General features: G+C 48.6%; 1 protein-coding gene across 2 annotated transcripts in view; it reads right to left on the bottom strand.

Moving 5' to 3' along the window:
• The window catches only part of PAPPA (pappalysin 1), a 240,100-nt gene that overhangs the window by 18,744 nt on the left and 206,844 nt on the right, over positions 1-14,512 (bottom strand). For both annotated transcript variants that reach the window (XM_001926753.8, XM_084993952.1), the window contains 2 exons: positions 13,550-13,659; positions 4,292-4,363 (listed from right to left, as the gene is read on the bottom strand). In XM_001926753.8, the coding sequence (XP_001926788.6) occupies positions 4,292-4,363; positions 13,550-13,659 (182 nt within the window). The remainder of the gene's footprint in view (positions 1-4,291; positions 4,364-13,549; positions 13,660-14,512) is intronic.

The raw sequence follows: 14,512 nt of genomic DNA, 5'->3' as shown, positions 1-14,512 counted from the left end.
CAGCCTACACCACAGCCACAGAAATGTGGGATCCGAGCCATGTCTGTGACCTACACTATAGCTCATGGCAACAATGCTAGATCTTTAACCCAATGAACGAGGCCAGGGATGGATCCTGCATTCCCATGGATACTAGTTGGGTTCATTACCACTGAGCCACGGGGGAATTCCTACTTAGTCCTTATTAAGTAGCTTATCTTCTCTGGGCCTTAGGACTCCCAGTGGTGAAATGAGGAGGCAGAATTAGTCCCCTGATTTCTCAAAGCAATGACCATACCCCTCCCCTCATCAAAGGTAATACTATGTAACCCTTTAATAAAGAAAGCAGATCAAAGTGAAACCCCTCAGATTAAAGTTCAGGTAGGTGGTCTCATCAGGTGACTAAGACAACTGCATCCCAGCGCAATCCCTATGACCCAACAATCTCTCTCTCCCACCCTGAAGTTTTGAGCGTCCCTACAAAAAGCCTTTTTGTGGGCCTGCTTTGGGGAGAGCCATGGTCACAAAGAGTCCACCCTATGTGGCATTTGTCTCTCACAACTCACTGCTCCAAATTTAGTCTTGTGCCCCCAACTCAGGCTGTCTGATTCCCCTTCATCACTGCCTTATTAGGGGCTAAAAAAGGGCTTAGGGAGACAGAGCCAAGAACAGCCAAGAGCTGTGCTCCACTGTGTGTGCACATACGCATGGCTGTGAGCACAGGTGTGACAGCCATGCAGCTGCCACAGCGCATACATGACCACATTCATATGAGAGCAGAGGGGCACAGACAACAAAGCATAAGCCCTTGGCTCTTTTCTGGGCATTCGGGGATTTGCCTGTGAGCTCTGTCCTCTATGCTTGTCTTCATATCATATACAAAGGCTAAGGGAGGAAACCCAATGTCTCTTCCTTAGAATAAAAGGCACTGGCTTGGTAAAGGAGTAACTGGAGTAGAAGGGGAAGAATAAACTAAAAATGATTCTTTTCTATCTGGCCCCTGAAATAAACCTCCAGTCTCATCACTAGGTATTCTCTTCTCTGTACCCTTTCCTGTTGCTACATCCATGCATGTATCCTCCCATCTACCCATCCATTTGCCCAGCCATCCATCTGTCGTATTCTATTCAATCCTGTCTATTGAAAGCCTACTATGTGTTACAGTTTGTGCTAAAAGGGGGGGGGGTGTAATCATGAGTCACTGTGAACCGAGTTCCCACCCCTCTAGAGGCAGACTTTATTCAAATATGTCTAGTCAGCCAATTTCCACTGTGATAAGAGCGGTGGAGGAAAGGTACATGATGCTGTTGGAGTTAAGAGTAGGAGGCTTTGACCTAATCAGAGAGCTCCATGAAGGAGTCCCCGAGGAAATGACATTCAGCTGAGATCAGGAGAGGAGTAGGCGTTCATTAGCTGGGGGTGGAGTGGGGAGGGTTTCTGGACAGAGAGAAGGACATGTGGAAAGCTCTACAGCTTAGATATTTCCCCTGTCTCTGGTATTTCTCATGCTGCTACTTCTACTAATAGTGTGTTCTGGAAAACTATTCATCCTCCACAATCCAGCTCAAACATCACGCCTCCAAAATGCCTTCCCGATAACCCCCAGATACTCTGTGCTTATGCAGCTTCATGTACCTGCTTTGGTTACAGTTCTTGGTATATCAGAATTATTCTTTAATTGTCTATGTCTTTTCCTCGACTGTGAATTTCTTATGGGCAGGGAATGTATATCATCCATTTTTATATCTTAGCAAAATGTTTGGCAGTTTGAGCAAAACTTTATCAAACATATATTCCTTAAATATTTATCTAGTGAAATGATGGCTGGCTGGGTGGATGAAGGGCAAGAAAGTAGATCTACTGAGTCAGGGAGAACATACGTACTGTTTTCACTTGACCAAGACCATCATTACTTTCAGAACCTAGGGTGGTTCTGGGCATGTAATAGGCACCCAGGAAAGCTTTGATGAACAAGTGAGTATATAACCACTTTGGACACAGCTCTGGGGAGAGGGCAGGGGGCTTAGGGGTCCCAAAACTCTTTCTCAATCTTGGCTACCTGTAGACATTCCAGGTTGATGACTCCTCCCCGGACCCAGCATTTGTGTCTCTTCTAAGCATACTTTTCAGCCCCAGACAACAGACAAACTATCAGCTCTGAGTTAAGAAGGAGACAAGGGGGCGCCTGCAAGGGCAAAGGCGATAAGCATCGTTGGCAGAGCCCAGAGCCTGACAGGTGAGGGTCTCTTAGGCCTTAGTGCTGAGTCAAAGGAGAGATCGAATTCCACTGTCACCCTGGTTGCCCAGACCCCAGACCGCCGACTCAGCAGGATGAATGCCCAGGTAATCCAAGCTTTCTCTGAAATGCTGGACTGAGCCTGAGAGATGGAAGGACGCAATGGCCTCAGGTCCCTGGCTCGGGTTTTGCTATTCCTGCTGAATCTTAGGACAGTGAGGATTCTTAAACTTTACAGTGTCCTGTGCCCTGAGAAGATGCCACAGGGGGTCCCTAGTCAATACACAGAAAGAAATGTGACCCAGGGACTGTCCTGTGACACTTATAGGCTGGGGGATGGTTCATGGGAAGGAGGTAGCCTAGTGGAGGAGGGAAATCATGGGCCTGGAAGTCAGGAGACCTGGGTTCATGCTTTGGTTCTGCATCTGTTATGCTGTGCCACCTCCAGGCCAGTCCATCCCTTCTCTGGCCCTCTTTTTCCACACTATACAGCCTGCGAGTAGGGTTAGGTCACATTAAGAGCCGTTCCAGTTTAGCATTCCATCAAATTTTAGACCTGGCTGCTGCCTTGGTGTCAGTGTCCCCTTCACCTAGAAGAGTATTCTAGTTGGGACACTTGAAGAATTTCATCAAATATGCAAACTTTTGCATTTGGAGTGGATGAGCAATGAGATCCTGCTGTATAGCACAGGGAACTGTATCTAGTCACTTGTGATGGAACATGATGGAAGATAATATGAAAAAAAAGAATGTGTATATATACATATATGTATGTATAACTGGGTCACTGTGCTGTACAGCAGAAATTGACAGAACATTGTAAATCAACTATAATAAAAAATTTTAAAAAGAATTTCAACTTTAGGAGTTCCTGTCATGGCACAGTGGTTAACGAATATGACTAGGAACGATGAGGTTGCGGGTTCAATCCCTGGCCTTGCTCAGTGGGTTAAGAATCCGGCGTTGCCGTGAGCCGTGGTGTAGGTCGCAGATGTGGCTTGCATCCCGCATTGCTGTGGCTGTGGCATAGGCCGGTGGCTACAGCTCCAATTAGAACCCTAGCCTGGGAACCTCCATATACCGCGGGAAGTGGCCCTAGAAAAGCCAAAAAAAAAAAAAAGAATTTAAACTATAATAAAACTATAATAATCAACTATAATACAACTATAAAAAATCATCTATAATAAAAAATCAACTACAATAAAAACATTTTTTTAAAAGAATTTCATCAAATATAACAAGTACAATTTCTAGTACAATTTCTAGAGCACAGTCTAGTCCTTTTCACCTGGATTTTCCTGAGGGAGTTCTTGGGGGACCACAGAGCTTTGAACTTCCACCTAGATGGAATGTGGGGCTTCCTTTCCATGCCAGCTGGAAAGATCTCAGTGGGCATCGGGGTACACAGAAAGTCTCTGAGTTCCATGGACAGAACCCCTTTGAACACACAGGTGACATGCCAAGCACCCTGCCCCAGCCTGTCACTGACACCCAAGGACAGAGCTCTGTAACGCCAAGTTCCAGGGAACGGCTCTACCGTGAAGTCTGGGACCTGAAGGGTCAGAGGGGCTCTTCTATCTTCAGCTTAGTGGTTGGGCTTAAGGTGCCCAAATTGCTTCTAGGGTTGAAGGATGAGTGACTGACAGATGTGTGCCGAAGGTAGTGGGCTGCCACTCATGGTCACCAGCAAAGTAGAAGTGAAAAAAAAAAAAAAATTAAAAAGGAAAACCTGGCTCATGCAGTTCTGGAAAAGTTAAATGTGCCTGGCATATTATAGATGCTAAAGCAATATGGCCCCCTCCCAGCCCCTCTTACAGACACAGTACTATGTTGAACACAGGCCTTGGAGCCAGAAACACCTGGCTTAGAATCCTGACTCTGTTAGGCATTAAATGGATGTTTGAGTTGCATGTGTTGATATCTCTGTGTGTCAAGCCCATGACCTGTAAAGTGGGACTTCCTGTCCAAGAAGTCCATTAAAGGGATATTCATAACACCTAGTAGGTACAGTAGATGGTAGCCATGATTAATAGAACAACAGTAGTAATAACAGTAGGACCAGAACTAGAGACTCACCTCACAGCCTTTGACACAGTGGATCAGAGCAGGGTGAGGGTACCACTTAAGACCAGCCGTGCAGATGACTCTCTGCAGAGAGAAGGAGGAAGAGGTCAGATGGGTTTGGGGCTGGGAGGGAGCCATCTCTTTGTTGGCACTACAGTCAAGCACCTCACCTCTTCTTAGATCTTCCAGGTCCTGACTTTGGGACCTTCATTGGCATGGAGAATATGCCCAGGTACTTGCAGTGACAGGAGGCATGAGATTAAAGTCATGTTTTTGTTCACTACAGGTGTCACGATGCGGCATTTCTCTGGTAGGAGTAAGAGCTGAGGCAAAGCAGAACTGGGGGATGTAGACACGATTGGAAAGAAAATTCCTGGCTGGTGTTTGACCCACAGACAGAGTTGGGGATAAGGTGGGAGGAAGGAAGAAGCGGAGAGTGTGTGTGTGTGAGTGTGCACGTGTGTGTGCGTGCATGCATATGCATGTGTGTGGCTGCAGCAGGAAGGGGGATGGAAGAATGGTGTGGGAGAGGGTTGCCCAGAGCAGGCGCTGCAGATCATGACCATTGGGCAGCACACTGAAAAAGGTAGATGTTTAGCACCGCCCTGGGTTGAATGAATCTAAATCTCTGCGGTCGGGGCCTGGGACTATGCATTTTAAAACCAAGCCTCCCACCGTGATTCTGATGCACACTACAGGGGGAGAGCAGTGAGCCTGAGGATGCAGGGATTAACTTTTGGCTCAGAACCCCGGAGATGCAGAAAACCCTCCTGTTTCCACCTGCCGCCAGGTCGTGGGGGCCAGCTACCCGCACTTCCACATCTCTGTGACTCTGTTCCTGCTGCTCTCCTTTCCAGAAAGCCCTTCCTCCTCGTATCACCTGGAGAACCCTAGTTATACCTTTCTGTTCAAGACTACCTTCCCTTGTGGTGATTTTCCCAACCCCCTCAGGCAGAGCTTATAGATATGTGTGTATGTATTTACCTATAGCCTCTCTTAATAATTAGTGGTAACAGTAGTAGTATAATGACAACTAAAATGTATTGAGCGCATTCATGTTGCTAATTACTTTATTCATTAAACTTCCCACCACCACGCAGGGAGGTGGGCATTAATCTTGTGTCATAAGGGGAATCAATTCCCCAAGCTCCAGAGCTGTTAGGAGAAGAAACCAAGATTTGAAACTAAGCAATTGTTTTGGAAATGATTTAAGGCAGCTCATAACATAAAACCCAACACGATCATTTTTTTAAGTAGATGAAAAAAGAAAGATAAACAAATCTAGGAAAATAAAACAGCATCAGGAAGGGGGCCAACCTCACAACCCTCTTTTGCCATAGATTCTTTACTTTTCATGCCAGATTACAATGATTACTTTTAAAAAATCAAATTAAAATAACCTGGAGGGAAATGCTTAGATTTGCAATGACAGGTAAGCATGTCAGGAAGCAAAGGGGGAAGTCTCTATGACTGCAGCTCACTCCACTGGCTGAGTGCCTGTTGATGAGTTTCAGCTAAGAAATGAACACTCACATAGGCCAGAATAGGGACAATCCATGTGACCTGCTCACTCCCTCCCTAAGCGCAGACCTACATGGGAGCAAAACTGTGATTAGGTTTCTCAGTAAGCTTGGAACAAAGGGAAGCTTGTGACTCCACAGTCTGGATAAGGCTGGGTTGGGTGCCTTTCTTCTCTGCCCCACAGCATCTCTGGTGCACCCTTGGGTCTTCCATGCCTAGAATGGCACCTGGTACATGGAGGACGCCCAGTAAAAACTTATAAATGAATGGACCCATCTCAAAATAGTAACGGTTGTACTAAAGGACAATTATTTTCTTTACTCATCCTTCTCTCTTTTAGAGCATCTGAAGAGCATTTACAATGCCTAGCAGAGTGTCTAATTTAGAGAAACAGTTTAGTGTAGATTGAATTAATTAAAGATCTTGGACAAACAATCTAACTCAGAGATCTGCCACCCAGTCTCATGATGTGAAATCTATTCATTGGCCCCCTACTGCCATTGTTGATACTGTCTACTTTCTCCTAAAATAAGGAGACATACAGGAAAGACTGAGCAATGACACGTGACAGACGTGGTTGCAGTTCTGACATGAAATTTCCATTCTGAAGTTAGGTACTGTGAAATGGGTACTTAAAATGTCATAGGCTCGTTGTGATTATGTGTTGAGATAAATGATGTGGAAACAGTTAACCCAGGATTAACTCCTGCAGGTTCTTGAGGGCAGGATCTGACTAGATGCCCGTCTCCCCACCCAGGTTCAGGACGGAGCACAGCAAACAAGTACATGTTGACCGAATGAAGGAACGGGAGACCTCCAGTGTCCCTTCCTTCCAGCTCAGCTACTATCTTGCGCCTCGCTTCCCAGCCGTGGGGCCCACAAGTGGGGGGAGTCACCTGCATTCAGTCCCTGAGAAACTTTAACCAGACTTTTATCTCTGGGCCTGAGAGTCTGTTCCGGGCCACAATTCGGGGATGCTGGAGGGGCACTTAGGTAATGGTTCAGGTGGGAGAAAACAGGAGGGTTAGGATCCACAAGAGATTTAATGGCCATCCCTCCCCCCTGTTTATTTGGGAGCGAATTTAATTCGTCTGTAGGAAGGTCTTGGTGTGGTTGTACAAGTTTCTGTCAGTTGACGTTTACCTGACGTGATTTCAGAAAAAGGACTTTTATACTATCTGCACGAGCCTATTTACCTTTCCACGTCTTTTGGATTTTCCACTATTCCACAGGGCTGCACGCCCCACCTGTCTCACTACAGGGCCCCTCTGTCTGCAAGGAGGACCGGGAAAGGGGACCAGCAGCAGGGGCTGGAGGAAAGACGAGGCTGTTTACACCATATGTTGGGAGATCCCAGGTGGGACCCCTCAAACGTCAGCCTTGTTCCTCTGGATGCCAGTGAGAACTTTCGCCCAATCCAAGCCGTTTCAGAGTAGGTTTTCTAAGACAGCTTTCTTTCCTGCCTTGCTGCATAGGAAGAATAGTCTGTCTTTTCTTTTGGCTGCAATGGCCATCGGCACCACCACCACCACCACTGCCATCATCATCATCACTATCACAGTACCACCACCAATGCCATCATCGTCATCCTTTTCCTCAGCAACACAAAGCTCCCTATTAAAGCCTATATTATGCTCTAAGCCCTGTGCTCAGAGCTTTCACCTCATGTAATTTTTTACCATAACTATGACACAGGTGCTTTTTTTCAGGTGTACAGCGAAGTGACTCAGTTATTTTTTCAGATTATATTCCATGATAGGTTATTATATTGAATGTCATGCCCTGCCCTATACAGTAAATCCTCGCTTACGTATTTCCAACAGTAGTTTGCTTCTGTTAACCCTATATTCCTTATTGGTGTCTCCCTTCCTCTCCCTTTTGCTAAGCATAAGTCTGTTTCCTATGTCTGTTAGTCTCTTTCTGTTTTGTATATCGATTTGTTTGTATTACTTTCAGACTCTATGTAAAAGTGACATCATGGAGTATTTAGGTATGGTTTTGGACTCTGGTTTACACAAGGAGAAACTGAGGCACAGAGAAGTTCAACAACCCGCCCCAAATCATACACATTATGTCATGACAGTCAGGGATTAAAACTCACATCTGTCTTATTTCCAAGTCTATAATTTGAACACGACATCCTTCAAATTTCCCTAAACCCTAAACCTGTAAGTATAAAAAAGCTTACTCTTTTGACCCATGTAAAGACCAAGGTTAAGAAAGGCAGAGAGGCTTTGGGACAAATGTAGAGGCAGAGTGTTTAACAGCTGAAGCCCAGAGAAGACAGGCCCCAGGTGGAGCCAAAGACAGAAGAAAGTATCTTAAAAAGATCCCCTCAGCCTATGGTCCAGATCGGACCCCCTTCCTGATGTCTTCTAAGATGAGTTTTCTTTTCTCCTTGGTTTTATCTTGCTGTATGGGACCTTCTGTGAATGGATTACATCATTTATTTTTGCCTTTGGTTATCAGTTGCTGAGCTTCTGGCTTTCTTCTGGGTAAGCTCTTTAAAAGTCTAGGCCTTTTCCACTCATGGTTGAAGAATACCTACCATTCGAAGGTGCATCGTCACTGTTTAGTGAGTTGATGAACAAGTAAACAAATAGCCAAGGGCGTGAATGTATATGAGTGCACCCAGGAGTGAATGAGAAGCCCCTGGGTTCTGAACACACCTGTCTGTCTAAGGGCTTCCCCTACAGGGCACAGAGCATCTTGTATACACTGGGTAGACCAGACTCCATATTCACTCCGAACCATGCTACCTCTGGCCTTTAAGCTTTTGGCAGGCAGGGTTTTCCACACCGATACCTTCTCTTCATGGAATGAACTCTGCATCCTTTGTCTGATGTATTGTGTAGGTTTATTATTTACACTGTGTTGGGTGGTTGCCTTGCTGGACAGAATGCCTAAAAATCAGAATCAGTTATATGAACTGGGCAGTGACAACCTCTCAGAACCTCAGCTTCCTCTTCCATAAAAGGGTGGTAATATTTATCTCACTGGAGCATGGTCAACACAAAATGAAGTGGTAAATAGGGAAATGCCTCACAAAGAGTGCTGCATGTCATACAGTCAATTTTGAAGTTCTGGGACCAGGGATCCAACCCGTGCCACAGCTGTGACCTGAGCCACAGCAGGGGGCAATGTGCCTTTTCCTTAATTCTCTCTCTTCCTCCTTCACGCCCTCCTTTCCTCCCCCTTTCCCTTTCTTCTCTTCTCCTCTTTCCTCCTTCCATCTGTTTCCCAGAACCTCTGATAAAAGCCAAGATATCAGCTACCTCGAAGAATGATAAACCTCTGAGGCTGTGAGCTGCATTTTCTATTGGGAAGCTTTCTTAGCACCCTGAGCAGGGGACGTGCAGGGCAGACGGGATGTGCTCCTTGGGGGCTGATGGAAGAGAGGCTGCCCCTCTGAATCCTGGATGTCCAGCCTGGAAGAGTCTGTCTCATCCAAAGCTGCAAGCCAACGGCTTCCAGGCTGCACAGCCCACAGAACTGTTTGGTTTGGCACACAAAGTGCTTAACGAAAGTCAAAATTAGTGGCCAATATATAAAACATGAGAGGTTTCATATTTTTCAAACTCCAGCTTGCTTGTACTCAAGAAATTGAAGAAGAAATCTGGTTCTCCAGAACCCATATTTCCTCATTGTCACACTCAGGTACAGCTTCCCACTTTGGCTGCCAGTGTGTGTTTCCCACCGTTGGCCACAGTCTCCACCATTCCCTATAGTCTCTCTGGCATTGAGCCTGAGGGGTATTTCCATCTACTACTGAGAGATTGCATTGTCCTGTTTATTAGAGGAAGGTTTTTCTGTATCTCTATCACTTTCAAAGTGCATGTGTGGGAGGGGCTTTAAAGGGGGAGAATTTAAAAGAAATAAAAGGACAGGTTTAAGTGTTTGTATTTTTTTTTTCTTTTTTTGTCTTTTGTCCTTTTACGGCCACACCTGTGGCATATGGAGGTTCCCAGGCTAGGGGTCTAATCAGAGATGTAGCTGCCGGCCTACACCAGAGCCACAGCAACGCCAGATCCAAGCTGCGTATGCGACCTACACCACAGCTCACAACAACGCCGGATCCTTAACCCACTGAGCGAGGATTCGTTTCTGCTGCACCACGACAGGAACTCCAGGACAGGTTTTTTGTTTTTTTTTTTTATGAAAGTAAACTATATGCCTATCAAAAAGTTTCATCAGGTATCTACTCCAGTTACATGAAGTTCACAAAGAAGCAAAAGCAATAGAAAGTTCCCTTGTTGGTGGAGGCCTTGCCTAGGGACAAGGGAAGACCCTCTGGGGAATTGGAAAGGTCCTTACCCTGCCTTGGGTTTCAAGAGTGAAGACAAATGTACAGACTGTCAAGCCTTATGCTTAAGATTAGCATGTGAGCTTTATCTCAATAAGAAGAACTTTACATTTATAACATCTTTTTTCTCAAGTTGGGTAGTATGTTCATGGGTTTTAAGTCTTTCTGTCCACCTGATGTTCATAGAGTAAATACTGCCACTGCTCCCATTTCTATGCCTAGTTATTTCACATGCAACATGACACACTTGGCCTGGTTCATCCATTTACCCCACCTGCCTGGTTCCCATTGGTGTTTGAGACAGACTCTTGATCTAGGTCTCTCATTTCACAGATGAGGAAACTCTGGCACATACAGCAAACAGGTGCTAGGGCTTGAACTTGAGCCTTGGTCACCTGACTCAGCAACCCTAAATTCTTCAAGAGCCTCTACTGTGCGTTGGGCACTGGGCCCAACAGGGTAAATGAGATGAGCAGGGGCCTGCCTTCACAAAGGTCACAGTGCTGGTGCACCGATCATGCACGGGATCTCAGGGCTGATGTTCCACTCATTTCAGTAATCCTCATTCTCAGCACATGTGCCAACATACGTCAAGTGCTTGAAGCAAAGCCCATCACGTGGTAGGTGCCAGGGGTGGGAGGCAGCTGGCTTGTGTGGGCTCATGAACAGTGGTGAGGCAACAGTGCTGATCTCTTCAACTTGTGTTCACTGACGGCCACTTGGAAAACCAGAACTCTGCCATGCTGAGAATCTTTACACCCGAGGAATGGGCAAGTGCCACAAATTAGAGGGTAGGGTTTGGGGTTTTGGGTTTTGTTCTTTTGGATGGAGAGCCAGTTGTTAACCATTTACCATCTGGTAGGCAAGTGCAGACATTCTGCCTTTATTATTATTATCATACATCCAAACAGAGCCTGCGCAGGTAGCTGGAGTAAGCAGTAGCGTCAGACTGACCTGTGTCCATCTTCAATTCCTCTTAGGCAGGCGGCTTCTATGGCTGAGATTCCATTTCCTCCACTGGAAAACTGGAGACTAATTCCCACCTCGTAGGGCTGTGTGTTATATGTATGCATGTGGGGGTGGGGGGTGCAAATGGAGCCTGGAAACTGTCTGATCCAATACCCGACTCACAGCAGGCATCCATTACATGTCAGTTCTCACCTCTCACGTTCTTACTCTAGGGACAAAGGTGACAGTGGTTGGAGCAGAGCCTTGCCCCTGACCATCTACCTTGCACTGGGGCTCAGAGGTAAACCCTCAGAAAGCAGAGGAGTGAGCCAGCGCCTGCTCTGGCCTGGCAATGCCTGCACCAGCGGCTGTTTCTGCGGCTCTCACCACACAAGGGGCAAGGGTGCAGCAGAGGCCAGCTTTTCTGCCTGATTCCTGGAAATCATCAATCTCTGCCCTTCGCCCTCCTCCCTTTTTCTACCACATTTTTTCCTCCTGGATAATGAGGCCTCCGGAGACCAGTGGAGGTCTGAACCTCGTTATGGCTCTCTCCGTAGGCCGGCATCAATAAAGGCCGGCAGACCGGGGAACTGGGTGGGGGCTGGGGTGGGCTGGCAGCGGGTGGGCGACCAAAGAGGCAGGGAGGGGGGGCTTTGCAGGCTTTCAAATCCCTGGATTTATTTCACAGTAACTGAACTCTTTAGTGCCTGGGGCTTGCAGAGAGAAGGGTGGGAATTTACCGGGGGCAGAGGAAAGGCCTGATGGGAGACGGGTGGGGGGACTGGTCTGGGGCATAGGCTAAGAAGACGGGTCCTTGGGGGTGCAGAAGGCCTCCTGTGTCTGCTCCATGGAGTGTAGGTTGCCAGCCTTTGGTGTGTGGAGTCAGAGGAGGATAGAAGGAGGGCAGGAGGGCTGGAAGGCGTTCTCAGTCTAGATCCTGGCTCTGCTTCCTGTGTGACCTGCCCGGGTCCCTTCCCTCTCTGATCCTCAGTTTCTCCATTTGTACAATGAGGGGCATGGACTTGATCTCTAGCTTCCTTGAGCCTCTGTGTGTGCACCTGGGTGTGTACAGCACATCAGCGTACCCGGGGCGTTCAGTGAGAAGCGGGGTTAGGAGGGGGGAAAGGCATGCTGAGAGCAGAACACAGATGAAGGAGCACGAGGCTAGGGAAACAGGGTAGCCTCCTGGACGTGTGGGAGAGGCACGGAGAAACAGGACGAGGGAGATGGAGGCGAAGAACTTGGGTGGGAGGGGGCAGAGCAAGGTGAGAGAGGTTTTGGGAGAAGGAGGAGAGAAGCAGTGAAAAGAGAGGCAGGAAGAAGGAAATAAAGTCAGAGAGAGTGGGAGAAAGAAAAGAAGAGAGGGGAGAGGAGGGGCAGAGAGGCTGGGGTGCCCAGGGGAGCAGTATGCCTCAAAATTGTGACCTCAGTGTGTTGGGGAAACAGGACACTGGTGTCGGGTTCTGCAGGCTATCCAAGCAGGATCTGCAGGAGGCGGGCAGACAGCCAGGCCTCTCAGCACCCGGGGAAGTAAGGCTGGTGAGACGTAGCTGAGGCTCCGCCCAGCACCCCTGCCTCCATCTCTCACTTCCTCCAGGGAAAGGACCCAGTGACTAGAGCCAGGACCCGAGCGCTGGGATGGCACTGCCCTGGAGGAGAAGAGTCGGGTCCCACATCAGCCCTGGGGGCCCTGACTGATCAGGTGGCACACAGGAACGTGAGGGTGGCCAACTGGGCAATGACACTGGCTGCTGCCAAGAGGCAAGGACATAGCAGCCCGGCACCACGGGAGGAGCACAGCCCCTGGACTGAGGCTTAGGTCTGAGCCCTCACCCTAGTCCATGGCTCACTCCCGAGGTCTCAGTGTCCAGGAGCAGAGAATGCAGACAATGGCTCCTGCTGCAGAGAACCATCCGAGGTTGAAATGCAGTCTGTGTGCTAAGTGCTGGGCACACAGACATGGGGGCTTCATATCCAGTATGTATGCCTAGTTCCCCATACCACAAATTAATTGCTTTCCACCAAACAAGCCGAAGATGGAGAAAGATGCCAGAAGCCTAGGCTACGGAAGGCGGAGGGTGCCTACCTTCCAAAAGCTCATACTGGAGGGGCCAAGAGAGCCATCCTGGCAAGTAAGGACTTTCCAGTCAGACAAACACAGGCTTGAGCCCTGACTCTGCGCCTCCTACCTAGGTGTTCCTGGGGCCTCAGTTTCCTCATCTGTTAACTAGGCACATTAATGCTATTTCTCCCAGGCTATCATCAGGATTCAGTAGGACAGTAAATCAAAGGTCCCTGGCACAGAGCCTGCCAGAGGGAAAGCAGTAAATACTGAAGGCCTGGAGAAGTGACTGGGAACAGGTCCCCACCCCACAGGGCAGGTGTGACCATTAGATGCCCTCACGGACGTGGAGGGACTGATGCAGGACCAGGACAAAGTAAGGGGTCAGCAAGGTCATTTCCCTCCCTCAGTCGCAGGCAGGCGGCCCATCACTCACCTCCACCCGTGTGGGGTTCAGCCAGTGGGGGATGTCCCGGACAGTCACGTTCACTGGCAGGATGATGGACTCACTGTTGTGGTCCAGGCACGAGGTGGAGCACTCTGATCCTGAGGACAAGCAGACAGTGAGGCGGCCGTCAGCCCCCAGTCTCCTGATGCCAGGGGCTGCACATCCCGAGGGGACCCTGCTGCTCCCTGGTCCCCACTGGCTGGGCCGACCCACCTCCAGGGCCATGGGAGGAACCACCTCCAGTCTCCCTGACTGTTCTCTTGTCTCCAGTCTAGGTGGCATCCACTGCCATGCTTATCAGCCCTGAGCCCACTCTGGTCATGCTCCTCCTCTGCTGGAAAACCTTTCCAAGGTTCCCCACATGCAGGACAAAATTCAAATCCGTTTGCCCAGCCTTCACGGCCTCCCATGGTCTGGTCGACCTTATCTCCCACCACCCAGACTGTGCCTGGATTGCCATCTGAGTCCCACGCTCCGTTGCCTCCATACTTCTGGTGCTGTTCATTCCTTCTCCTGAATCATCCTTGATCTGCCTTCACAGGAAAGCCCAACCAGCTCTTCAAAGCCCAGTTCAAATCCTCCAGGAAGCCGGCCCTGATGTCCAGGGCTGAGTGAGAGCAGCACTTGGCATGGAGGAGTCTCACTGCAGTGTTGAGACTGGTCCCTTGTTTCCATAGTTACAGTGATGCCCTGGGAGGGCAGAGATGAGGCAGGTTCCTCTCTGAGCCTAACCGGGTACCAGCCACACACGGGTTGCTTAGCCAGCATCGACCAAGTGGATGATGAGCACGTGAACGCAGTGTCAGTGGCTTCCCACCCCTGACACTTTCTCCTGGCACAGGGCTTATGTTCATGGCTCCCCTGTGCCTCAAGACTCTCCCTGTTCCACTTCATCTAGTGCAGGGCCAGTGGTCCTTCAGACCTCAATCCATACGCCACTCGCTCAGAGAC

This window comes from Sus scrofa, chromosome 1 (genome assembly GCF_054392235.1).
Source record: "Sus scrofa isolate SSC_HxYL_T2T_F1_AM1 chromosome 1, Sscrofa_HxYL_maternal_Yorkshire_Landrace_v2.0, whole genome shotgun sequence".
NCBI classification, from domain to species: domain Eukaryota; kingdom Metazoa; phylum Chordata; class Mammalia; order Artiodactyla; family Suidae; genus Sus; species Sus scrofa.
This window is presented reverse-complemented; position numbering and strand designations above follow the sequence as displayed.